Source organism: Balaenoptera musculus, chromosome 4 (assembly GCF_009873245.2).
Source record: "Balaenoptera musculus isolate JJ_BM4_2016_0621 chromosome 4, mBalMus1.pri.v3, whole genome shotgun sequence".
In the NCBI taxonomy this organism is placed as follows: domain Eukaryota; kingdom Metazoa; phylum Chordata; class Mammalia; order Artiodactyla; family Balaenopteridae; genus Balaenoptera; species Balaenoptera musculus.
In genome coordinates, this window is record NC_045788.1 from 18,973,395 (window position 1) to 18,999,716 (window position 26,322).

A 26,322-nucleotide genomic window follows, 5' to 3' on the forward strand; every position below is an offset into this window, starting at 1 on the left:
AGCAGTACCTTGGGAGAGGCACACGGATGAAGCCCTTTCATCTCCAAGTATTTTTTTTAATTGAAGTATAGTTGATTTACAATGTTGTGTTAATTACTGCTGTACTGCAAAGTGATTCAGTTATATGTATCTATCACATATGTATATATATGTATACATATATGTATATATATATAGATAGATACATTCCTTTGACATCTCCAAGTATTTTGTGGCTTAGCCACTGGGAGCCCTTCCTGGCCAGCCTGTGGGTCTTGCAGGCAGTGCCCTCTGTTCCTGCTTTACCCTCCACAGAGGGGAGCCTGGCTAATCAGGAAACTCCTTCAAAAGGTAAACAGTGAGTAGAGTGTACATATGGTGGAAAACAAATGGCTCTTGGTACCATGTTATGGAAATTATCTCACTCAGGTAGATAAAGGAGCAGGGCGAGCCCAGGTGGCACTGTTGAATCCCCTCCTTACATGGCCCATTCGTGACGTGTGTGCCAGCCTCTCTGAGAAAACTCCATCCCTACACTCAGTGCTCTCAGAACTGGACTGGCCCCCTGCTGAGTGGCGCTCTGTGTCAACTCTGCACCCCACCATGTCTGTGACCGCCTGCCAGGGCTTGGGGTTTGTGGTTTCACTGCTTGGGGTTGCGGGCACCATTGCCGCCACCTGCATGGACCAGTGGAGCACCCAGGATCTGTACAACAACCCGGTGACAGCTGTATTCAACTACCAAGGGCTGTGGCGCTCCTGTGTCCGAGAGAGCTCTGGGTTCACCGAGTGCCGGGGCTACTTCACCCTGCTGGGGCTGCCAGGTAAGGGCTGGTACCTGGCAGGATGTGGGGGAAGATGGAGGTGGACAGGAGAGAGCAGTCTCTGTCTGGCGCATCACAGAAGGACCACGGGGGAGGGAGAAGCAAAAGCCTCCACCACCAAGGTAGGAACGGGAGTGCAGGAAACTTAGGGAGAGGAGCTTCCTAGAGCTGGTAGGGCTCCTGTATCCCTAACCGGATGGTACCCAGTTCTCCCCAGTGGGCACATTTTTAAAATAACTCCTATGCAAGCAATAGCATTGTCTCAATCACCAACAGGAACAGGACTCAGGAGGCCCAGATCATAGCCACTTCCTTCCTTTAGCCCTGAGATCTCCCCTCCCTGAGTTGGGAACTGTGAATCTCCTGAACAGAGTTCCATCTCCAGCCCCCCTTGTGCCTGGTCCCAGCTTCCAGGGGGCACCTCAGCACGTAGCAGCAACAGAAAGGGAGCAGAGGAAAGGGACAGAGAAAAAGAACTGGGTGCTGCATTTCTCAGGGACGGGGGCGCCAGATGGGCCCCTTCTCTGCATCTCCTGACCTCCGGAATGTATTGGCCACATGGAACCAGCTTCAGGGCACTCTCTGCACAGAGGACTGTGCGGGGCAAAGGGGTGTGGGCTGTGATGTCCAGACTGGCATATTAGCCACACAAGGATTTGTTTTCAAGGATTTGTAGATGGGTCATGTTAACTTGAAGAAAACTTCAAGTCTCGAGAGCAGAGAATGTTAAAAGTGTCTTCCACTCAAGTAACAGAGTAAGACAATGAATACACTTGTCATTTTTATTTCTTAGTTCTTTTTTCCTTCCATAAATATACATCAAAGTCTGGAGAGAGGCATTTCCTAAGGTGGACACAGTAAGGAGGATCAGAAATAGAAACTAGGGCTTCTCCTGCAGGAATTTCCCATTTGGCTGCAGGGTCAAGACTTAGACCCGCACAGAAGGTAAGAGGTAAAGACTCAGTGACGCAGTGACTCAGTCTTTCATACATTCCACACTTATGGATGGAGAGCTCACTACAACCTCAGGATTCTGTGGACCTGGCGCTGCCCGCCCCCCGAAATGTGAAAGTGCACTGCGGGCTGGGTATGACAAGGTGACAAGTAAGGAGGACGGAAGGCCGGTGCTGCAGGAGATGAGATGAGGATGACCTGCTCAGGAAGAGACCCACCGAGAAGGAAATCCCACAAGTGACCCTTGAAAGGTAGTTAGGAGTTAGAGGGGTAGCATCCCAGGAGGAAAAACAGCATGGGCAAAGGCATGAGGGTGCTTCCACCCAAGTCTTACTTGGGAGAAAATGAAGGAATGACCTTGGCTGGAGAAGAGGGTTTTTACGGAGATGATGATGAAGAGCATCGAATGCCAAGCTAAGAGATGAAGGTCCTGGGTGCAAACAGGAGAATGTGAGCCAGATCCGTGGGTGACCAGCTGCCGATTCAGTGAGGTCTCCCTCCACCAGGGACTGGAGGAAGGCGAGCCACTCCCACATCCCTATGTTCTGCTGACCCCTCCTGAGCTTCGGGGCTAACCATCTGCCCTTGGGATTCTCCCTCACCTCAAATGCAAAATGCCCCAAATCTCTCAGAGGTCTGGTCCATGGACCTGTGTCCATGCAGAGCTAGAGGCCACGAAGGAGAGAGTCAGCCTGAGGCTGACCTCTCACGCACAGAGCACCCACGTGACATCTGAGGAGTCATAAGGCTTCACAAAGGGCAAATAACAATGGCAGACCTGGCACTAGCACTTGAGCCAACAACTGCCTTGCAATATTTTGTGCAATCTCTACAAGCCACCCTGTGAACTTGCTGCTATCACTACCACCTTTTTAGAAACAAGGAAGCTGAGCTGGGGTAACTTGCCCAAAGTCACATGCAAATGGAGCCAGGGCTCAGACCTGCCTGTACCTAAGCCCCAGTTCGCAGCCCTAACTGGGACCCCCAAGGCTCTCAGACACAAAGCAGAAATCCCCAGTGCAAAGGCACCTTTCCTATCCTCCCCTCTTGCCTAAGATTGGGGCTGCAGTCTTGGGGAGTGTCCTGGACTAGCAACAGCTGTCAACAACCCCAGTAGTTATTTTGCAGGTCAAGAGAGGGAGACTTAGAAGGGCAAAGTGACTTGCCCACGTCCACAGAGCTAAAACTGAGCCAGACTGAAACTGCTCTAGGGCCTTCTCTTAGAAATTTTGTGTGTGTTCGTATGTGAAGATCCTGCGACTAGATAGTTCAGAGAAGGATTTTTCAAAGAGAATTTTGTAGGAATCGTTTTTAAAAGAAAAAATTCTTGCAGCCCCTCAATGTTGATTTCAATTATATTCATTTTAGTGTCACTTTAATATAAACACGTATAACAATAGATTTAAATTCCTAATGCATATAAATCTTATACAAGGACCAAAGCCACACCTGCAAATGTAATGTAAATACCACTAAAAATCTAATAAACACAAATGTCAAAATTCATCTGGTGTTAGGGATATTGTTGGTTTTCATTTGGAGCTTAACAGGACAAAGAGACAGCCTCAAGTCCGATTTTGTATTTCACCTCTCTCAATGTTTTGACTTTAGTATTGTTCATGCAGATTCTCTATTCACGTGGGTTTGTTTTACAAAATGGTATTAATAAATTCGAGGTACTCACATCTTACGCTTAGCCACCACCGCATCAGAGAATCATCCTCTTGAGTCTGTGGTGATGAGGCATCTGTGACTTACTGCTTTTTGCAATGGTCTTGTTCATTTGAGGTGAGGTTGGGATGTGGAACTACTGAATGTGGCTCTAAGGCTATCAACCCAATTATTTCTGGAATTGGGGAGGAATAGTTCTCTGCTGTGTATTTACCACCACTAACTGTTGCAATCGGGTTTATGCAAAGACAGGACAGAGCAGTGCTGCTGGTGATGCTGTGTATTGACCACCAGGGCACAGGTGTCTGAGCTCATGGTGCCAGTGCCACAAGGTAGGGAGAAATTCCCCTGACTCCATTTCTATTTGAGCTGGAATGAACCCTTTGTTCAAGTAGCAGCTGAGGATATCACTTCACTGACCCCTGATATAAACATGATCATAAACACCAAAATGAACCCAAACCGTAAGTGGCTAGCCTGAGGATCTGGAACATACTTGTTTTAACTTCCTTTCCATTGCCATTGAAATGAAAGCACAGAATATTTAAATTAACATGGAGAAGCTACATACTCCCAAGAATGCAAACACAGATACTCAGGCTCAGAGGGAAGAAATCAGGCACAACCGAACCCTCCAGAGAAATCTGAGCCATAGGACTGGCAGCCAACCTTCCTAGACAAAGTCTTTTCACTAGAACCATCACTGGCAGCCACCCTCTCCTGGGCTGACCGGGTTTGAACAAGTTCTCCTCTTGGCAGGGATAAGGAAAGAAAGGCAAAGCCTTTGGTCCTCCTACACAGGCAGAAATAACAGGAAATAAACAATAACACAAAATAAATATGTTAATTAATTTAAATTTTTAAAAAATTAAAAAAAATTTTTAAAACCCAGTAACACAGAAATCGTGGCACTAGAAAGAACGTTTATTTGTTCAACAAACATTTGTTGAGCACCTACTATGTCCCAAGCTGTCTGCACATGGGGAACATAGATATCAAAAGGCTCACAAATCTAGAAAGAGAGACAGAGGCTCAACAAACCATTGCAATGCAAGGTTTCTCAACCTCGGCACTGCTGACAGTTTAGGCCATGTAATTCTTTTTTGTTGGGTACGGTTCTGTGCATTATAGGATATTTAGCAGCATCCCTGGCCTCCATCCACTAGATGGCAGTAGCAGCACCTCTCCCTCCCCAGTTGTGACAACAAAGATGTCTCCAGACATTGCCATATACCTCCTGGGGCAAAAGCAGCCCCAGTTAAGAATCACTGCAATAAAGCATAGTCAGTGCCTTGTATGGTACAGGGTGCAGACATGAGGGAAGGGACTTCCTAAAGGAAATGACAGCTGAGATGAGTTACTAACAACAAGTATGAGTTACCCAGGAAGATAAGGAGGTAAAGAATTTTCCAGAAAGAGAGGAACATCATTGGAAAAGACACAGTGGCATGAGAGAGTGTAGTGTATTAAGAGAATTAAAATAACTTAGACCTCTTTGTGAGGCAACACAATACAATATGTGTTAAACACTTAGGAATAATATCTTTAAATATTAGGCAAGGATCACTTCTCGGCCTTTTGGCTAAGATCAAGTGTAAATATCAGGCAAGGATAAAGATGAAAAAAGAGGTTTACTAAGAAAATTTTAAATGTCAATTAAATGGAAATATATACTACAGGTTCCTAGATAGGAATATTATAAAGATGTGAATTTGTTCCTAATTAATGTATAATAATAAATACTATAATTAACTAATTACATAATAATAAAATGTATTAAGACCTTACTCTGTGCTAGGCATTGGCTCAAGAAATTAGCATATGTTAATTTATATTTTTAAATATAATTTACATGGTTGTATAAATTTACATAAATTACCTTACACTTTAATTTTCACAACAACACTATGAGGTAAGTAGTGGTATTACCTCCATTTTATAGATAAGGAAACTGAAGCACAAAAAGGCTGTAGAATTTGCCCAATGACACTGTAGTAGTTAGTAAGTGGCAGGTGAGAATTCAAACCCAGGAAGAATTTCTGCAGAGTGTAAGCTTGTGTGGATAACATTACAAGAATTCTAATCAAAATGCTAGTAAGAGTTTTCCTTTGGGACCTTGACAAAGTGGCTATCTATAAGAAGAAAGTAGATGAAATTAACTTTTAAATTTTTTTTAAGAATAATACAAAGTAAAGAGCTAACTCGGCCAGATATTCAACCAAATTCTAAAGTTGTGATAATTAAAAGGGTGTTTCGGCCCAAAGATGAACAGAAGGTCAATGGAACAAAGTCTAAAATTAGAAAGACATATACATGAATTTAATATAGATAGAGGAGGTTTTACAAAGCATGGGGAGAGGGAAGGTTATTCAGTAAGTGCTGTAAAAATTATTGATTAACTTTTTTGAGGGAAAAAAAGAATCATAGACTATAAACCAAAATAGATTCCAGATTAATTAAATGTAAAGATACATAAAATACTTCTAAACTTTCTAAAATTCTAAAATAATTCTAATATCATTTCTAAATGGAAATTAAATTCTTAAGCATAGAAAAGAACAGTCATTTTACCACATCATTCAACAGATTTTTATTAAGCACGTATTATTATGCACCATGTAGTGTGAACATATAAATGGAATACGCTGTATTTTTTCTAGAACCATGAAAAACACTAAAAAGGAAATAATCGATGTGAAAATGTCTTTTCAGTAATCATAGCAATATATTAAGATCCTTAACAAATAAATAATTCATATAAATTGATAGAAAAAAATGCTAAAATTCCAGCAAATAAATGAGGAAGAAGTACAAATTGACAACTCAAGAAAAGGGAAAAACAAATGCTCCATAAATATTTGTTTAAAAAATATAGTTTCAAACTCATTAGTAATCAAAGTAATGCAAATCAAAACAAGTGATCGTGTATAACTTACCAAATTCACAGTGTAGGTAAGGGTACAATGAGGCAAGATCTTTCAAATACTGCTGCTAGGAATAAAATTCATAGAAAAAAAATCTGCTTCTACATAAGAAAGATTTTTTAAAACCTCACACCCTTTGACATGTTAATTCCTCTCTTAGGAATCTGTCCTAAAAGAGTAATCAGAAATGCTAGCAAAGAGTTATGTGAAAAATGTTCATCATAACATTGTTTTTCATACAAAAAAAAAAACTGGGGAAGGGATATAATCTAACTATATAAGAATAGATTCTGTTTTAGTGAATAGTAGCACTTCTATATAATGGGATATTAATATACTAAATTAAATATATTAAACAATGTTTACAAAATACTTTAATTGCACATGTATGCAATCAAGTGAAAAGCACAGAACATTAAATTGTATAATCTCTTAATCATGTAAAAATATATACAGAGAATGGATTAAAAAGAAAGTATGCCAGATATTTTGTCTAGGATTTAAAACTGTAAGATTTTTTTTAATTTTCCCTGCTTCTAAATTTTCTATTTTGAGCACCAAAAGGTGGAGTCAGAAATTAAGAATATAAAGTGTGTTAACAGTTTAAAAGGAAAAAATCAATAGATGTATCAATCATTTGTCTTGCTAATAATACTAATTTTACTCCTCCTATATTCCTAGCTGTGATATTTTATATTGCTATTTGATCACCATTTTGCCTAATAACCATAGATGGTGTTATATTTATATTCCTAAAATGAGGTAAAGAAAAGGTAAGGGAAATGTTTTCTCTAATGTCAGTAAAGTAATATAAGCTCCTGGAAATTTACAACCTGAAATGCCACCACCAGAAGCAAATTTAAAGTTGAATATAGGGAGGATTCCCCCTAAGAAGTCAGCAAAAATTTTTGCTCCATTTTAAAGGTGATTAAACAAAGTTGTAACAACCCCATTATTGTTAAACACAATCAGACCATGAATTATTACCATTATTATTATATACTATTATAATCAGACCACAAGCTATCACTATCATTAGAGATACAGTTAATATATTTTAACAAAGCCTATTGCCATGAACAAGAAAGCCAGATGTTCCTCTGCGGACCCCCATTCACTCTTTGGCAGTGACAGCTAAAGCAGTGGTCCACTCATTTTGGAGCACAGAAAACTCACCAGGAAGTGAAAAATCCCATCTTCCACACGTTTTAAAACATGTTAGTACTTATTTCATATTTTAAAAAGTGTATAGATTTAGAATTTCTCTCTTATTCGTTCAGTATTCTGCCTAGGTAGAGGGAGCTTTAGTTCATCCTTTAAACTTAGTTTTTCCTTCCTCCAAAAACATAAAGTCACTGTCGCCATTTCAAACAAGAAAGAAAGCTTAATTCATTATTACCTGAATAACTTTGTTTTTTCTGTCCTGAAATTTTGCATAAAAACATTTGCATAGGAGAGTGAGTGGGGAAACTGCCACGAATCAGAATAGATAACTATAATAACTTTTTCGTTTTAATGTTTCCATTTTCAATCTACTGTTCTGGTGGTATTGTAGTCAATGTGTGGGGAGGGGGTAGACAGGTGTCATAAAATGAACAACTGGAAACCAAACTCTTACAGATCTCTTTGTGGATAAAAAGCCTGCCTCTTAGTTGAAAAAAAGAGTAAAATGAGCTCTGTCCACAGAGACAGTGGCAGAATCATTCCTGAATTACTCCAACATTTTCCAATTGAATCGGTCAATCCCTGTCCACCAGCAGAGACCAGAGTCACTTCTTCTAGCTGCCTTCTACCCACATTTCAGACTTGGCCTTGTAGCTCAGTTCAGGGGATACAGAGCCACGACTTGACCTTAGTCATATAACTCTTGCTTGCTCTTCTTCTGGGTTTCCTGGCTCATTCTTCTTTCTCTACAAACACTGATCACAGAACTTAAAGCAAGGTGTACGGTTGAGGGGAGCATTGCCTCCATTCAAATCAGAGGGGAGACCTTGCATATTTGCTTTCTGTGTTTGCTGGGAATAAAGCCGTGGGAGTGGTGGCTGGGTGCACCCAAGATAACATTGAAATGTCCAGATGCACAGGTCTGTTTCCGGGAGAACCTGTCCGCAGGCTAGAGATTGGGGTATGGGTGTGTGGCGCTGTGTATCAGGGCCTTGACATCCAGATTTGGGGAAAGTCTCATTAAAATGAATTCAGAAGCCAGACACACACCACCTACAGGAAGCAGCAGGTCCATCAATTCTCTAACATAATTCTAAAATCAAATTATGTAGACAAAACGCCATGGTTGATCTCCAGCCAAGTCTCTCTTTTGTGTGACTATATAATCCTGATATTTTGACCAACTGTAGTGAAAACTGTTTTTGCAAAATGTAGAAGATGACAGTGTGTGAGACCTGAAAGGGCTCTGAAGTGTTCTAGTTTAATCTGTCCATGTTACAGATGAAAAAACTGTGACCCACAGAGGTTGAGCCATTTGTCCCAATTCATGCAGCACACGGCGTGTTAGGGACAGTGTCAGGAGCAGATGCTAGGCCTCTCAGTAACCAGGTCAGGGTCTCTGGCCCAGCCTGCCCTGTTCCCTCCCCCTGGCCTTTGTGGAACTTCCATGTCTGCCTGCCACGTGGTCTTCACGTGGTTCTTGCAACAGGAGTGAAAGGGTGAGATGGCCGTCAACACAATGCCCTGCTTCTTCTCATCCCAGTTCCAATACCGGTGGACCGAGAGCCTACCTCTAGGATTTGGCTTCCTGTTCTCAAAAGAGGGGTCAATTCTGCCTGCCTCTGTCACTCCATATGGAAACAGAGAAAGAGCCCCGGGTTGGAAGTTGAGATGGGAGCTCCACCTTTGTCATCTTTAAAGTAGCTGTGGTTCAAGGCACTTGGGCAAGTTTCTTAACCTGTTTGTAGGTCGCTTGACTCACAGCCCCCCCCACCAAAAATATGAGTGGGAAATAATAATACCTGCCCTACCTATTTCTGTAAGAACAAAATGGAACTATGTCAGTGAAACGTGGTTTTAGTCATGAGGAGAAAATGTTAACATCTGGTGTAAGAGGAGATTCCTGGAGCCGTTTTGTTTTTTTTTTTTTAAGGTAACTTGCCTCAATGAATATTAACATCATCTTTTAATTTTTTTATTTTTGTCTGTGTTGGGTCTTCGTTGCTGCGTGCGGGCTTTTCTCTAGTTGCAGTGAGCAAGGGCTACTCTTCGTTGCGGTGCGCGGGCTTCTCATTGAGGTGGCTCCTCTTATTGCGGAGCATAGGCTCTAGGCGCGCTGGCTTCAGTAGTTATGGCTCGCGGGCTCAGTAGTTGTGGCTCACGGGCTCTAGAGCGCAGGCTCAGTAGTTGTGGTTCGTGGGCTTAGTTGCTCCGCGGCATGTGGGATCTTCCCGGACCAGGGCTCGAACTCGTGTGCCCTGAATTGGCAGGCGGATTCTTAACCACTGTGCCACCAGGGAAGCACCGAGCCTTTTTTTTTTAAGTGAGGTCAGGCGAAGTGGTTTCCTGTGATGAGCAGAGCCTAAAGGAAGGGCTTTTGTGGTGGGGGAGGGGGGGATCTCAGCTGTGCTTCTTCCCCAGATGGTGGCACCCTCGGGGCAGAGCCCGAGCCAGGGTGGGGCGGAGGTCCACCCAGACCGCCTCGCCCTCAAACCAGCTGGGTCTGCGCGGCTCAGCGGGACAAGTGCCTCTTGGGGCTGCTTCCCTAACAAATGAAAAAACAATGCCCTTGAACCAAGAGTGAAACTGAACTATCTAAGGAAAACACTGTGAGCAAACACCAAGGGCTGAGGGAAACCATCTAATCAGAGCAGCTCCCCGGGCGCACAGCAGGACGAAGGCGGCAGCTGGGCGGGAGGACGGGGACCCAGGCCATGTCCACCGCCACATGCCAAGTGGTGGGCTTCCTGCTGTCCATCCTGGGCCTGGCCGGCTGCATCGCCGCCACGGTGATGGACATGTGGAGCACCCAGGACCTGTACGACAACCCTGTCACCGCCGTGTTCCAGTACGAAGGGCTCTGGCGCAGCTGCGTGCAGCAGAGCTCCGGCTTCACCCAGTGCCGGCCCTACTTCACCATCCTGGGCCTGCCAGGTAGGCGAGGGCACAGGTGAGGCAGGGAAGGGCCTGCTTCTCTCACCGCAGCCAGGAGGGACTGGGTGAGATGGGCGCAGGGCATGACCCTCGCAGCACGGGCTCCGGATCAGAGGTGTGAATAAGAGGAGAAGTTGACCCTGTGTCAAAAAGGGCTATAGTCGTAGCGGTGAATATTGGAGATTTCATACTCAGGTCAAAGGAATTGCTAGTAAGGAAGCAGGTCATGAAAAGAATGGATCTATTGTGAGGACAGGCTCATGATACTAGAATAGACCATGTTTCTCAAGGAGAAAACTAATCGTGTGCGTATATGTGCATGTGACTTGCTCTTGCCTGCACACACATGGGAGTAGGTAGGATGGTGAATATTTTCTTACAGTCAAAAAAGTTTATTGGGAGCTAATATCATTTCATTATCAATTCAATTAATTTTTCCTTTGAAAAACTGGAGTCTCTGTAGGTGCCAGAAAGTATACATTGCCATTAAACTATAAATATCCTTTCTCTGCATTTGGGTTGAGAGGTTCTGGTATGCACTCCTAAAAAACAATGCATGTCAAAATATAATTATAGAACTGTAATGATATTATAATAATTTCAGAATATAAATATAATTATAAATGTGACATCGTTTCACCCCTGAAGATAAAATCAGCTAAATCCTTGTTTCTCATACAGAGAGTTATTTCAAATAGGAATCATAGGAACTTTGCATTCTAGATATTATGGGAGCTCTACTTGTATTTTTTTTTAAAGCAAAAAGAAATAAAAGGTCAGGCTAATCAGTGGCTCCAAGGAGTGGCCCAGATGTGAGTTCGGTGAGGAAAGGAAAACAGGGCTGGGTTTTGCCTCTCTGAAACAAACACTTTGTGGACAGGTAGATGGGAATAAATTTGCACAAAACTGTTAAGAGCCTGTGAAGCCCTTGAAATTGAATTGTAAAGAGTAATTCAACTAATTCATCTCCATGTGCAGAAAGAAATAGAAGGTGGGTGGCAGAGTGGAAGAACTGGGGTATTGACTCCATTTTTAGAAGCCACTTGTGTTGCGGGACAGACCGATCACTGACTGAGACCTGCTTAGAGAATCAAGGGAGGTAGAACCTGGCCGGAGGGAAGGAAACCCTGGAGGAGGGATGATGCTATAGTGTGAGGGCAAAGGTCAGAAGGGAGGAGATGCGAGACCGTGGATTGTTGAGTTGTTAGCTAATTTTAACTATTAAATGAAAAAATAAGATTGACCTTATGTTGAAAATTAACGCATGACATTCCATGACTTCAGCTCGTTAACCTCTTCCCAGGGCCCCATCACATGTTATCAATCTCTTGCTCATTCTGTATCTTTCTACACATGGGGCTCCCAAATATCCCCACTCTCCTAAATGGCCAGACCCCATCACTGCCACTCTCATTGTGTTTCCTGTTCTACCGAGGGATCCCATCCTCCCTGAGCCCTCCCAGAATCTCTCCTCATCTCCCCACCTCTCTGAAGAACAAGATCCCCTCCTTCCCTCCCGCCCAAGGCTGACCTCTCCACCCCGGCTGTGAATGCCCCATGCCCTCCTGTCTGGCCATCACCGCTGATCAGCCCCTCTCCTTTTTGCCTCTTTCATCTTTCCTCCTCTCTTATGCGTATATCCTCTTTTCCTGGAAAACCTTCTCTTGATTCGGATCATTGTCAATTTTTGTCTCTCCTCGGCTCACTGACAATCAAATTGGAAGACTAAATTTTTCTACCACCCCTCACTCTTAACCTCTCACAATCTGGTTTCTATCCTTCATCTCTTTAGAGTGTTTTCTGCTTTGACGGTGGCAGAAGGTCGGGCAGAATCTTCCAGTCACCAACTTCCAGTTCTCACCTCTCATCTCCCTGGATATTTCTAGACCTAAACAGCTTCCATGGTTCCCCACTCCCAGCTTAATTAGGTGCAGACATGACAGCCTGACACCCACGCCCTCCTGCATTGCTCACCTCCCTTCCCTGACCCATCTCTTACCAGCCCTTTGCCCACAGCCTAAGGTTTTCCCTGTCCATTTACTATACCATGAGCTTCGTCCTGGATACCCATTGCCCCTGCTGCCCAAATGTCCCCCCTCTTACATCCCAACTGCCATCTGCACAAATCTTCCCATATGTGAGGTCCAGCTCAAATACCATCTCCTCCCTGAAGAAGCCTCCTCACATCCCCAAATTAAAAAGGATCCCACAGATCTCTGTACCACATCCTGTACCCCTCCTGACAACTGCTCACAAATCTGAAACTCTGAAAAGCTCCAGGCAGCCTTCACAAAGGGGGACCCCAGCCCTGCCAGTCTGCGTCGGGGGAACAGGATCCCACCAAAAGCCAGGAAAGACATTTCTTGGGACTGAGTTTGTGGAAAAGGAGATACTTTAAATAGTTGATCATGTATGGCCTTGGAGAACAGTGTGGATTTAAGAATAGCCAGTCCTCAAGGCAGCAGGAGTGACTACAGTGTCAATTGGCATCCTGAAATGCAAATCTTTTTTTGATGACTTAAGACGTAGCTGACTGACTGAGATGAGGGAAGGGCGGCAGGATTACCAGGAGGAAAAGGCTAGAAATTCAAAAGCTAAAGGCAGGAACATAAGGCAATGAAGCAGCCAGAGAGGAGGCCAGAGGATGGCTTGTGGACACTTGCGGGGCCCTCAGGGGGACTGAAAGGAGTAACATGAACCAGCCAGGACCCAGCACCTAGGGGGGACTCGGCCAGCGGAAACGGCTGCTGAAAGCATGCTCTTGAGCATGACAAGGGGCCTTGGGAAGAGACACCTGAAGCAGAGGAGCTGGGAGAAATGCCCAGAGGTAGAAATGGAAGGTTGCAGAGAGTTTAATTTTGACCTGGAACTCAGGGAAATAAGCTTTCAAGTGCTGTAAAGGCATGAGGCACATACCAATATAATGCTTTAATCATCGTAATCATCACTACCAATTATTCAATTCTTCCTAAGTAGAAGCTCTTTTCTTGCAAAAATCTCACTTAACTTTTCATTCATCTGATAAAAATGTATCACTTTTAGTTGGAACTGACAGCCATAGAATAACCTGTTTCCATTCATCTAGCTGTACTACGTAATCTACAGAGAGATGAATGAGGTAAATGGTGGTGGTAGCAGGACTGTATACCTGTATATTACAAGCGTTATATAATTTATAGCTCAAGATTCTCTCCACTGGATTCCAAACAGCCAATGTAGCACGTAATTCTACAGAGACAATGCCCAGAAATAAAAACAGCTCTGGTTTATTGGACTGCACATAAACTCTCCAGTTTAATCTTCACAACAATACAAGGAAAGAAGTATTAGCTTTATTTTTTACAAAAGTGGAAACTGAGGCTCAGAGAGGGAGGCAAGATAACATGCCCAAGCTCCCATGGGTAGAAGATGGCAGAAGCAGGGTATGAACACACGGCTGAAAAGACTTCCAAATCGTGTCTTTTCCCCTGTCCATGCTCATTCCAGCTAGAAGGGGCTTCCTTATGGTTGAAGAGATTGAGCACAATAAGAGTAGAGGGTACCTCGGCACCCTGACCCATTTATAGCAATATCATTAACAATGCAAAATTAAGAATACTAAGTTTAAAGAGTGGATGACTTGTGTGTCATTCCCACTTCCCCGCCCTGGAGACAGTGGGAAGAAAAAGAAAAGGGCAGTCAATGAGCACGGTGGAGAGGAGGCCTGGCAGACTCAGGTCTCTGGCCTCCATGATGGTATCATAGTCAAGCACTGTTTTTTCTAACGTGTTTGCAAATATTTGGACTGAATTTGGTGCAGTGGCAGGGCCCTATGGTTAGAGGCGAGTGAGTTGGTATCAAGGGTATAGCTTGGCCACTTACATCTCTTGACCTCGTGTTCTCCAGGTGCGCAGTGCCTCACAGGAAGGCATTTGTGTGAAAGTGCTCCGCGACGCATTTACAAGATCTGGCTCTTGGCATCATTAAATCATTACTGTCATGTCTATACCACCCAAAGCTCTCGAACAGGACATCCTATCTTCCAGGTTTTTTTCTTCTCCAAAATCAAACACCTTTTATGAATCTAAATATCCAAAGAAAAAATTATTTAGGGTCCTTTTTTCTCCTTTCCATCCCCCATTCCACCTGTGTTCTGAACACTTCACTGGTTCTCAGCCCCTTTGCAGGCACTGAGGGTCTTGATTTTTTTCACACAACTGGCTGCATTTCCTCTTTACCACCTCAATGTGAAAAAACAACAGCCACTGGAGAGCTAGGGAGTTTCCCATCAACTTGTCAATCATATTTACACACACGGCAATGGCTGCGGGGAGAGCAGTTAAGGAAACCACATTTAACAGAGAGAACAATTCCACAAAATCTAAAATCCATAAGGGAAAAAAATATGAAACTGTTCTTATGTATCCTTTCTAAAGGAGCTGCCTTGTTTACTTCTTCTTACTATTGGCTGAATGTTTCACATAAAGTCATGATTCTGTGAAACCAGCTTGTCTTTCCCCAATGTCAGGTGGAAGAAACTGGCCCTAAAAGGTAGAATGATTATAAGTTAGTTGTAAAGTTGAAGTGAGATCTGGGGGAACCTCTTGGTCAAGCTGCTTTCCTTTTCTTCAAAAAAGAGACATGTTTTAGCACAAACATTCCTTTTTCAACATGTGGACAAACATCTAAATGTGTACACACTATTGTACCTCTGAAGGTGATCCCACAGAGAACTGAGAACACAAGTACAAAGCCCAAGAGAACCTGTACCTTACATATAAAAGGAAGTCGTTGCTCTGATTTCTCTATGATCAAAGCTATGTAGACCCAGGAATCAGGACGCCTCCTCAGCCTGTGGCTTTGATAGCGGAGGCAGCCATCCACAAAGCATCACACCCTAGCATGGACCAGTCAGTGGTGGGGCATCATTTCCTGGTGGGGACACACACGGTCAGAGTTATGTAGTTGGAGCCCACCTTAGAGTTGGAAAGGAAGGGCAATAGGATAGGAGCTGCCTACGCTGCTTCCACCATCAGCCCACTCATCGCCCGCCAGACCCTGAGCCCATTTTTCCTGATCTTCCCCCCTACCTTGGTCCAGGCCTTTCTCTTCCCCCACTTCTCAAGTCTTCTTCCACTCCTTCCCTTCACACTCTCTCACCCATGGCTTTCAAATCCTCACCATATTTTATCGCCATGTGAGAGGATTCAGGTTTGTACACGGTTAGCACAAACCAAAGCCATGTCCGGTTGGAGAGAGATAACTGCTTTTTTTCAAATTGTTTTATTTTTTTTAATTAATTTTTATACAATTTTTAAAGCTTACTTTCCAGTTACGGCTATTACCAAATGTTGGTTACATTCCCCGTGTTGTTCAATACATCCTTGTAGCCTAGATTACACCCAATAGTTTGTATCTCCCACTCCCACACCCCTATATTGCCCCTCCCCCACTCCCCACTGGTAACCACTAGTTTGTTCTCTATGGAGAGATAACTTCTTTTTAGGGAAGGGGAAGAAACTAAAACTTACTGAGGCTGGCTTAGTTCCATGTTGGGGCCAAGCAGCATCTGATCCTCACAACATTTCTTTTCAAGAAATATCTCTATCCCACTCCAGAGTTGAGGAGACTTGGTTTCCGTGAGGTTAAAAGACTTGCCTAATGACACTCACCTGGTATCATGAAGTCTGCAGGATTTCATGAGATACACAGGACCTCCATATCGGTTCCCTGGAATCTCTGGAGAATCGAGGCCTTCCTACTCTGTTCTGAAGGTCTGAGGTCTGGCCTCAGACTTCCCTCCTCTGGGATCCCCTCCTTTGGGCTCCGCCACCAGCCATTCCAGCCTTCAATCTGAAGCCAAGCTGTGCCTGAAGGTGTGGGTCCTCCCCGTCCCCACCCCAACAAAGGCCCCGTGTCCAGTCTTTGGCACTTTGTGACTTGCGGTCTCATCAGCCCCACCCACACCCCCTAGCCAGCTTAGTGATGTCAGCCACTGGGAACTCTTTCCTCTCAACTCCCCATTCTGAGCACCTCCTCCTAAGCCCTCTTGAGGGCTGTTTTCTCAGATCATTCCTTGCAATTTTATGTCACTGAACAATTAAGTGAAAATCCCTAGGGATCAGGGCAAAACATTAACATTTCTTTAAAAGTTTCCCCAGGAGAGGCTAAGGTACAGCCAGGATTGGGAACCACGCCTTGCCTGTCAGTTCATAGCTACTTTGGGGGAATAAGATATATTGCAATGGTGTGGGGTGGGGGTGGGGGACACTGAGTTCCCATTTTTCTGTTTGCTTCTGTCAGCCCTGAATCCTGCCCACCCTTCATATCTGATAATACGTCTTTGTTCGTTGGAAAGAATGCTGTAGTCACACCTTTGGTGCAGGGAATCAGTCTATAGAACCCGTTGACTCACCTGTTATCAGCTGATAAGCCTATGCCTCTTGCTCAGAATATCAAATAAGAGACAATTATACTCCAATAAAGATGTTTAAAAAAAAAAAGAGAGAGACAGAGAGGCTAAAAGAGAAATCTACCTCCTTTGGAAGTAATTCCTCTGGTGACTTATCCTTGGAGACGGATTAGTATTCCAGGTGGTAGAATTTTCCAAATGGAAAGGAAGTTTGGGTCACCACCATGCATCTCCATGGTCATTACTAGACATAGGGGAGTTCTAGCAATGAGTAGTGAAGAACATTTCCCCTTGCTTCCTGGCAGCTGTCCCCATCACAGCTCCCACCCTCAGAAGAACACCCACAAGGGGTCTCCAAAGCAAGGAAGATCTTGGTTCATCCATCCAGGTCAAGAGTTGTGGCTCTGACAGTGGCCCCACAAGATATAAGACAGTGTTGTGTCTTTGCCCAACCACAGGCTAAAAGAAAGTGGTAAGCTAACCCTAACCCTAGAAGGAGATTCTAAAAAATAAAAAGGAGCTCAGGGTCAGGGTGGACCCCTGGTTCAAAGCAGGTACCAGTGTTCATCAGAAATCCAGAGATCAAGAGAGAGCAGTAAAGAATGAGGTCTTGTCATGCAAACCTGACCCAGCAAAGGCAAGAGGGCATCTGAGAGCCTGAGGCAAAGGCTGTCTTTGCAAAGGCAAAGACAGGCTGGCTAGGGCTTCAGTACCCAAGGAATCCTGTGGCACACACAGCAGCAGCTGCTCTGCACATCAGGCAAGCCCGGTGCTTTTACCTCCCACCAGCTGGCATCATCATCCCTTCTAATCCAACAATGTCAGGGAAGACCACATACTTCAGCCACAACCACAGCACATATGTGGTATGTTTCCAGGGACAAATAGTAGAACCACTCAATTAAAGAGATTCAATGACCCCATCCTTGCCAACAGTCCAGGATAAGTAAAATTTTTCATAGAATGAGGAAGGGATATTTTTTATCCTACTTGGTTAATATTGTTTATTTGGCTGGTTGATTGGTTGATTGGTTGGTTGGTTGGCTGGTTGGTTGGTTGGTTGATTGGGTTTTGGTTGTTTTAACCAGATGCCTTGCCAGGTGCTTCTCAAAAGGGATAAAAGATTTTGTTCTCTGAATGGCTTAAGGCTTAAAATATCAGAACAAGAGCAGTTTTTAAAACCTTTAACAGGTTCCTGAGTAGATTTGAAGTTCATAAGAGGCCCATGAGGACAAGACAGAAGGAAAGTCAAAGTCCCTTCCGCCTCTCATAAGTCCAGTTTTCTGGTAGCAACATGCAAAAATAGAAGTGCCCTCAGGGTATTTCCTGAAGTCTGGGGCTGCCCCACAAATTTCCTCTCCATAGCTGTCCTGAACCACAGCCTTAGAATTTAATTGTGTGTGTGAAAGAGAGCTAGAACCACACCATGAGTGACTGTCAGAAAGGGGTTCTATTATGATTTCTTAGCCAAAGTACTCCCAAGGTGAAAAGAAATTTGAGGTTCAGGATTTCCAGTGAAAATATAATCTTTCCAGGTTGTAAGCTGCTTGAAGACAGAGATTATTTCTCATGAAATTTTATTCTTCCTACAGCATCTGGCAAAGGGCTTTGCAGAGAATTTGAGCTTAAGAATACATGATGGATGAATGAATGAATGAATGAATGAATTCATGGATGAGCGCATGAATCTGTTAACGTTTGACTATGAGAGTATACCAACATGTGCTGGATGAATACACAAAGGTATAAATAAATACACAAGTAGATGTCACATGCTTGCATTTGTTAATGAGAGAATGGATGGGGTGTTTGTTCCCAGTATGAGTGGGGTCAACATAGCCATTGGACAAGGCTTTGGAAAACAGAGGCGACACACTAGAGCCCTCTTATATTAAGGAGTGGATCCAGAGGCCACTCTTAAGCCCTCATGAGTTCTTTTCACCTTACTGGGGCCACCGTGGCTCTAGCATCAGGAAACTGCAGGCCCAAGACACTAATGTTCATCAATTCTTCCAGGAATGAATGGTCAGATCCTGGAAGATTGATCCACACCATACACCAACACATTTACCCCCAGAATATAGTGGTTAATAGGACCAAGACTGACGATGGATGCTTATAGAAATCTCTTCCCAGCAGGGAAGCAAAGTTAAAAGCAGAAGTTTCTTTAGGGAGAAGAGAATCAGAATTAAGTGAATGGAAGTCAATGGCACAGAACTAGAGTAGCTGGTTACCATTGTCTCGCTACCTGATGAGAAAGTTGCCGGGGCCTCCATTCCTCAGACACTGCAGAAGGCTCTTTAATGAATTGTGCATGATCTACCTCTCCTGTTTTCAATATCTTTCATTGATTTCCAATTCTTCCATCATGACAAATTGCTTTATGATATACACGTTAGAGTGAATAAGCAGGCAGCTCCCCTGATATTGGCCATATTTGAGATGAAATCTTCCCGAAGAGATTGGAGAGAATTCCTCCCAGGGCTCCCTTGTCTTGAGAGTCACATTTATAAATAATCTCCTGGGACAGGCAATTCCCTGAGATGACTTTTGGAGAATATTCCTTTATACATTCTTAGCATCCATTTCAGAGGATGACATTTTATGGTCTAGTCTCCAAGTTTGAAGGATACATTCTGTTAGGAGCTTACAGATCCCTATACCTTGCTGGCAGCCAGAACTCTACCTGTTTTTCAAGGATAAAGTACCTCAGAGCAATGTATTGTGATGGGAAAATAACCATTTTGAAACAGTTCCAGGTTTGACCCCCAGCTCTGCCTTTCCTTTGATATGTGTCTTTGGGCAGCTTATTTAACCTCTGAGTCTCAATTTCTTCAATTATAAAATAGAGATAATAATATTACCTACATTGCAAGGGAGTTTTTATATGGCTTCAATCTCTTAATGTTGAAAAGTCCCTAATAGCTTTCAATTAAAAGTAGCAGTTGGCTATGACAACTAGGATAGGACAGAGCTCTCTGCTTTGCTTCACATGGTTCTTCAGTTCTGCTTTACCAGAACTACCCACGCTAGTGGCCTTTCCCTCTGGAAGACACAAGAACTAATTTATCTTCCTTTTGTAAAATTAATTACGCTTGTGGTGGACATGTTTAATGACTTTCTTTCCCCACTTTGGCATAAGCTCCGTGAGGGCAGAGACCATATCTGACCTGTTACTCACTGTCATCCCCATGCCTAGTCATGCAGGCTCAGTAAAAAACTGTTGGGATGAGTCACTGCACAGTAAGGTTGCACTAGAAACCTCTTTGGAAATATCTGGAGGGGAGGTCACTGCAGGAGAGTCCCAGCAGGACGTACAGCTTCCATTGATTCCTGGAAAGGGAACTGCTGATAAACTGTGGTTGTGCTGAAAGGCCTGAGATTGATATAATTGATATAATCATCTTTTTATGTAGACCCCAAACCTACAGCTCACCATGACCTTAGTAGTCCCTTTGGGAGGAGGCAACAATACAGTGCCCCTGGTATACTACCTAGTGACCTTGCTTCATTATAGGCTGTAAATGAGTATTGAGCTTTCTGGAAGTGGACACAACCCTATGAAGCATTGCGTTCCTATGGAAAGACTAGAGAAGAAAGATGTTTGGGTTAGAAGTCAGAGCAACACAGTTTTACTATAAGCTCTATCAATAATTTTTAATGGCACCTTAGTCAAGCCACTTCCCCTTCTTGGACCCCAGGTTATCAAGCTTTAAAATGAGGACATGAAATAGCTAAATTCCCTTGGCCCTCCCAGCTCCAACAGTTCATAATTTTCTCATTCTATAGACTTCTGCATGCATGTCTTTCATCAGTCAGGGGAGTGTAAGCGATGGTTTTGTATTTTTCACAATTTCATATCCCCTGATGATGATAAGGTTCACAGTTTATGGACTTGCCGTTTCTCAGCGGTTTGGTGCTGGTTGGTTGTAGTTGTTTTGTTGTATTAAACCAGAGCCTAATCAATAACGTTGAGGTGGTCTTACTTGTCTGCTTGTGTCTTGCCCCTCGACCCGCAGCCATGCTGCAGGCAGTGCGAGCCCTGATGATTGTGGGCATCGTCCTGAGTGTCATCGGCCTCCTGGTGGCCATCTTCGCCCTAAAGTGCATCCGCATTGGCAACATGGATGACTCTGCCAAAGCCAAAATGACACTTACCTCGGGGATCATGTTCATCATCTCAGGTAAACAAGGAGCCTGGGGTTCCCTCTCTCAAATGCGCATCCAGGAATGTCAAAGCAAAATCATTCTGGCAGAGGACAGGGCTTCTCCCTAGTGAGCATGGTTTGAATATGGATCAGAGCTTTACACACTGGGATTCAAGATCTGAGATTAAGGCTCACTTACACTCTACAGAATTATCATGAGTGCTGATGTCCCTCTTAGCTGCCACCTTCACCTCATTATGAGAGATTCTCAACTCTAGGTAGACATGTGACTCAATCCCTAAAGGCATTATTTTGGTGAGACTTTAGAAAATGATTTTAAGGGAAAAGCCCTTGACATCATCAAAGGACCAGGCCCAAAATATTTGTACTACTGATACCTGGTCCCAAGATGGAAAATCTCTTTCTGCGCACGTACACATCCTTCCTCAACTAGAGAGATAAGAGAGGGTAGGCACATAGCACAGGGTCTGACTCATAGTGGGAATTTAATAATCGATGCTTGGATTGACCATCCTGTTATAGGAATGGAATATACTGCAGCCTCCTCCTCTAAACTCGTTTAAACATACATTGCCTCACAAACAATGTGATCCATTTAAAGCTGACTCCAGAGTTTTCTTGTTCTTGCCCACAGGTCTCTGTGCAATCGCTGGAGTGTCTGTGTTTGCCAACATGCTCGTTACTAACTTCTGGATGTCCACAGCTAACATGTACACCAGCATGGGTGGGATGGTGCAGACCGTCCAGACCAGGTAACCTCCTAATCTAGTCTCAGTATTCCGTGGTGAACATTGTTGTAAAAATCCGATTAAACACGTATGCCTAATGTGACTGTCAGCGCCTGAAATAGCAAAAATTTATCAGAGGCAACCATGCCATATCATAAATCAACAATGATCTGTAAATTCATAAACTTCATTTCAGTGAAATATCCTTGGTGATATGACTTGAGGCTGATCTGACATTTGCATTGAAATATAGCGACAGTTCACAGTATTTATCTAACACTCTTACACAGGCCCCATTGTGGTGGCAACGAAACAGGCACTGTTAACCCAAGCATGTAAATGGGCATCACCCCCGCGTCTCCAGTCCATAACGGGAACCCAGCTAGGGACAGGGAAAAGCTGGAATCGAAATGAGGGAGGTGCGGTACAGATGAGAAAAGTAATGTTTCTTCCTTGTACGGCTGCTCTTTCTCACATTCATTAATTCATTCATTCTACAAATGTATCGAACACCTGCTGTGGGCCAGGAACTCTTCTGAGGTCTGGGGATAACGACAAGGTCCTCGTTCTCACGGAGGTCACGGTCTAGTGGAGGGAGATGAAACCTCACTGTAATTTGGTGTCGGAAGCAGAGTAGAACTTTTCAAAGATGGAAGAGTAATTCCAATACCTATATTCATTTAGCCACTTCAAAGGGATGTATTTCATAGCAAGAAGCAGCAGCAAATTCCTGAAGGAGGAAGATCTTGTTCTGGGAGAGCAATGTAAATATTATACCTAAGTGACCCGTCATCTCTGGAGCGGATACACTTGGTATTTCTCTAGCAACACCATCATGGGAGACAGATGAGCATGAGCACGTGATAAATCCATTACTCTCTGGCTCCCTGGAACTCCACTCGCCATCCATGCTCCTGCTTTATTTCAAGAATAGGAAAAAATGTGATCCCCATAAGCCGCCCTCATCCTCCTTTACCGTCCTCCCATGGTCTCTTGACTACAAGGGCAACTTAGAAGCATACTGGTCAACTCGTCCTGGTTTTCCTGGGATTTTCCCAGTTTTAGCACTGACAGTCCCAGATCCTGGGAAACTTCTCTGTCACGGGCATATCAGGATGGTTGGTCACCCTATTTTGAAGAGCCCACCTTGGCCGCAGTATCTGGGTGCCTAATGTCACTGCCCCTGCCCGAGGAGTCACCCACCCACCTGGCACCCAGCGCTAATGCCCGCCATCACTCTCTTACACCGTCTCCTTAGAACATTCCCGTGTCCCTTGGGCAGGCAACTTCAGAAATTTTGTTCTCAGAAAATCCTGTTTTGATGTAATTGAGTCCCACTGGAGGCAACCCTCCAAGGGGAAGAGCACCAGCCTTGGCGGACTGCAATAACAGAAGCACCCTGAGGGTGGGGTCTGTGTCCGTTCTGTTCACCCCTCTGTCCCAGTGCCAGGCAGTGCCAGGCACATAGTAAGAGCTCAATAAATACTTGTTGAACAAATGAGTGAAGAAATGAATGAAAGAATGACTGGTCTCTTCACATTAGTTCTTTCTAAAGATAATGCTCTTACCGGCATGGACGGTTACCAGGGTTACTTGAGTTAGAGAAGATAAAGGCTTCTTGGCCCACAGTAAGAACCCAAGAGACCAAAATTCCTTCTGAAATAATAACTTGAGACTGATCCCATAATGTCTCAAACTTCTCTTACCAAACCTTCAAGACACTTCCCTTTGCCAATAGGGAGGGAGGGGGATTTCCTGAGATGTTTCTCTGAAATTAGAAGTTTACAATTAATTCTATGCCTGAGTGATGCTAGGGGCCTAAGAATCCCACAGCTGTTTTGCTGAGTAACTTCAGTCCCAATTCTGTTCCCCAGGACACCTGATGCAATTGACTGCGACCCAAAGGGCTGTGTTCAGGGACGGGCTGGGATAGATGTGGAATCCAAAAGTGGGGACAGAGAGGATGGGCATGGTCAGGTTCACTGGGTAGAGCCCGGGGAGTTGAGTCAACCACATTCACAGCCACTGTCTCCCCACCCAGGTACACCTTTGGTGCGGCTCTGTTTGTTGGCTGGGTCGCTGGAGGCCTCACGCTAATTGGGGGTGTGCTCATGTGCATCGCTTGCCGGGGCCTGGCGCCCGAGGAAACCAAGTGAGTCTCCCCATCCCAACGCAATCAGATGTTTTATCCGAGTCCATTTTAACACATCATTTGCAGGCAGAATGATCAGTATAGGTACATGGAAGACCTCTACTGACAGAAGGATCATGAACCTTATCTTTTATGAGGAGACCTAAAGAACAGAACAGGCCTATTTCAGCCTGAGCAGATTAAGAAATGATGCTATTCGAGGAAAAACCCAGCCCTCTAGGTTTCCCCCCAACTCCAGTATTCTGTAACTCAATGGTTCTCAGCTGGGAGCAATCTTACCCACCTTCCACCCCCCACCCACCCCTGCCCTGGTCCCCAGGAGATATTGGGCGACATCTGAAGACTCTTGATTGTTACAGCTTTGGGGTGGAAGGGTTGGGTGATACTGGAATCTGGTGGGTATAGGCCAGGGATGCTGTTAAATATCCTACAAAGCACAGGACAGGCCCCTACAACAAAGAAGTATCCGTTCCAAAATGTTAGTAGCACTGCTGTTGAGAATACCTGTTGTACCTCTGTAACTGGGCCTGGGGTTGGGAGACCTGGATCCCAGTCAGGCTCTCCTGCTCACCAGTCCCGTGACCTCTAGCCCGTCATTTGCCCTCTCTGAGCCTCTGTTACCTCATCACGTACTAAGCAGATTAGGGGAGATGGGTTGCATGTAAATACCTCCCAGCTCAGAAATTCTATGATTCTTTGGCATAACCATGTTCCCCTGGACATCATTTCTGGTTCAGCTTCATCTTAACTGATGAACAGAGGGAACTCTCTAGTCACTAACCCCCCAGCTCTAATACAAAGCAAGAAATTCTGCTCCACCACAGAGGCTGAAAAGCCAGTGTCCCAAAGCCCAGGGAAGCAACTGTCTCAGTTTGCCCAGGACTAAGGGTTTCCTGGGACACTGGACTTTCAGTGCTAAAAGTCAGACATCCTAGGGAAAATGAGTAGTTTATCCTCCTACCAAATACATCTATGGTCATAGAATGTTTCTTTTGCTTTCAGCTACAAAGCCGTCTCTTATCACACCTCGGGCCACAATGTTGCCTACAGGCCTGGAGGCTTCAAAGCCAGCACTGGCTTTGAGTCCAACACCAAAACCAAGAAGATATACGATGGGGGTGCCCGCACAGAAGATGAGGGACAATCTCATCCTTCCAAGTACGACTACGTGTAGCCCTCCAAGACACCTCGGCAGGAGCAGAAGAAATCCCCCAACTAGAGCTCACCCAAAAACAAGGAATTTTTACCTTGATTTCCCACTGCTTTTGACTCACAGTTGGAAGTTAGAAAGCCTTGGTTTCACCTGTGGTGAGGCCAGATGGTCTTGGCCACCGTTCTCTGTCTCTAAATGTTCCATCACAAAACAGCTGAGTTATCAGATGTGCATTAGAGGCTATAGCCCACATTTTCCAATCCTCTTATTTCTTTTTTTTTAACATAACCTTTTAAATCTGATGATAGAATGTGGTTTGAATTCCTATCAGTCACTTAGGTAATTTAGGCAGACTCTCCCTCCTCCTTCTAGCCAATGGCCCATTGATGATCTATTTCCCAACTCATCCCCCAGAACAATTCTGAAAGGAAAAAAAGAGTCAATCAAAAGACATCATTTTCTGCTATTTGATTTTTGCCCCTTCCCCCCACCCCCGCCCTAACTTGGCTACTAATAAACACTGATTGAAGGAGAGTTGGTAGGGAAAAATATTTATCATATCTGCAGCTCATTATCTGAGTTTTCTTCCACCATGATCTTGAACATTACTTGGACCAAAGTGATTTCAGTTTGAGGAAACCAACCTTTTCCACTTCTGCTAACATCTGCTAATTCTAGCTGGAATCCCCACTGCAGGTCCTCTTTCTGTCACAGGCCAGAAACCGTCCCTAGAGGAATGAGAAAAGAATTTTTTTCTTTTTCCTCTTTTTTTTTTTTTTTTGGTAATCTAAATATATTTGGTATTCTAAATATACTTAGAATAAACAATGTATTAGTGAAATTATACACTGTCTCTGTGAATTAGCCTCACCCCTGCACATGAATAGAAGAAAATGAAAAAATAATTGCTCTGATGTTGTAATGTACTTTGTAAAATCACATATAAGTCCAAATTTCATGAAATGCTCACTGATCCTACTTCTTTCCCTTTGAGGTGTCCTGGGCTCTGATTATAGATGATAGAATCAGTGTAATCCATGTAAAAACCAAATAATGGAACACAGCAGGTCCTAGGAAGTGAGTTGAAACTGGTTCTTTTTTTAAAAAGTGATGAGCCTGAATGTAATATTTCCAAGTGACAGGTGTCCACACTTCCACGGCTGCAGGCCACTAAGAGTTGAGGGTAGCACTTACTTGGCACTGTGGTCAGCTTTGTGACCCTGAGAGCTGGTCCCTTCACTAAATTCATCTTGAGTGGTTGGACCGTTGGATGTTCAAGA

At 44.0% G+C, this 26,322-nt stretch overlaps 1 protein-coding gene across 2 annotated transcripts; it reads left to right on the forward strand.

Annotated features, from left to right (window-relative positions):
• Nucleotides 1–582: 582 nt before the first annotated feature.
• Nucleotides 583–25,884, forward strand: CLDN18 (claudin 18). Of its 2 annotated transcripts, none has more exons than XM_036851241.1 (5): nucleotides 583–802; nucleotides 20,860–21,024; nucleotides 21,644–21,761; nucleotides 23,779–23,889; nucleotides 24,892–25,063. In XM_036851241.1, exons 1-5 carry the CDS (start codon nucleotides 583–585, stop codon nucleotides 25,061–25,063), a joined length of 786 nt encoding a protein of 261 aa, XP_036707136.1. The 2 variants fall into 2 exon arrangements, with proteins under 2 accessions (XP_036707136.1, XP_036707135.1); XM_036851240.1 differs by lacking the exon at nucleotides 583–802 and adding an exon at nucleotides 10,079–10,449 and having other exon boundaries at nucleotides 24,892–25,884.
• The last annotated feature ends 438 nt before the right edge of the window (nucleotides 25,885–26,322 follow it).

Coding starts and splice junctions, on each gene's coding strand:
- CLDN18 (XM_036851241.1), top strand. CDS start 583: ATGTCTGTGACCGCCTGCCAGGGCTTGGGGTTTGTGGTTTCACTGCTT. Junction 21,025..21,643: donor GATCATGTTCATCATCTCAG/GTAAACAAGGAG, acceptor TCTTGCCCACAG/GTCTCTGTGCAATCGCTGGA. Junction 21,762..23,778: donor GTGCAGACCGTCCAGACCAG/GTAACCTCCTAA, acceptor CTCCCCACCCAG/GTACACCTTTGGTGCGGCTC.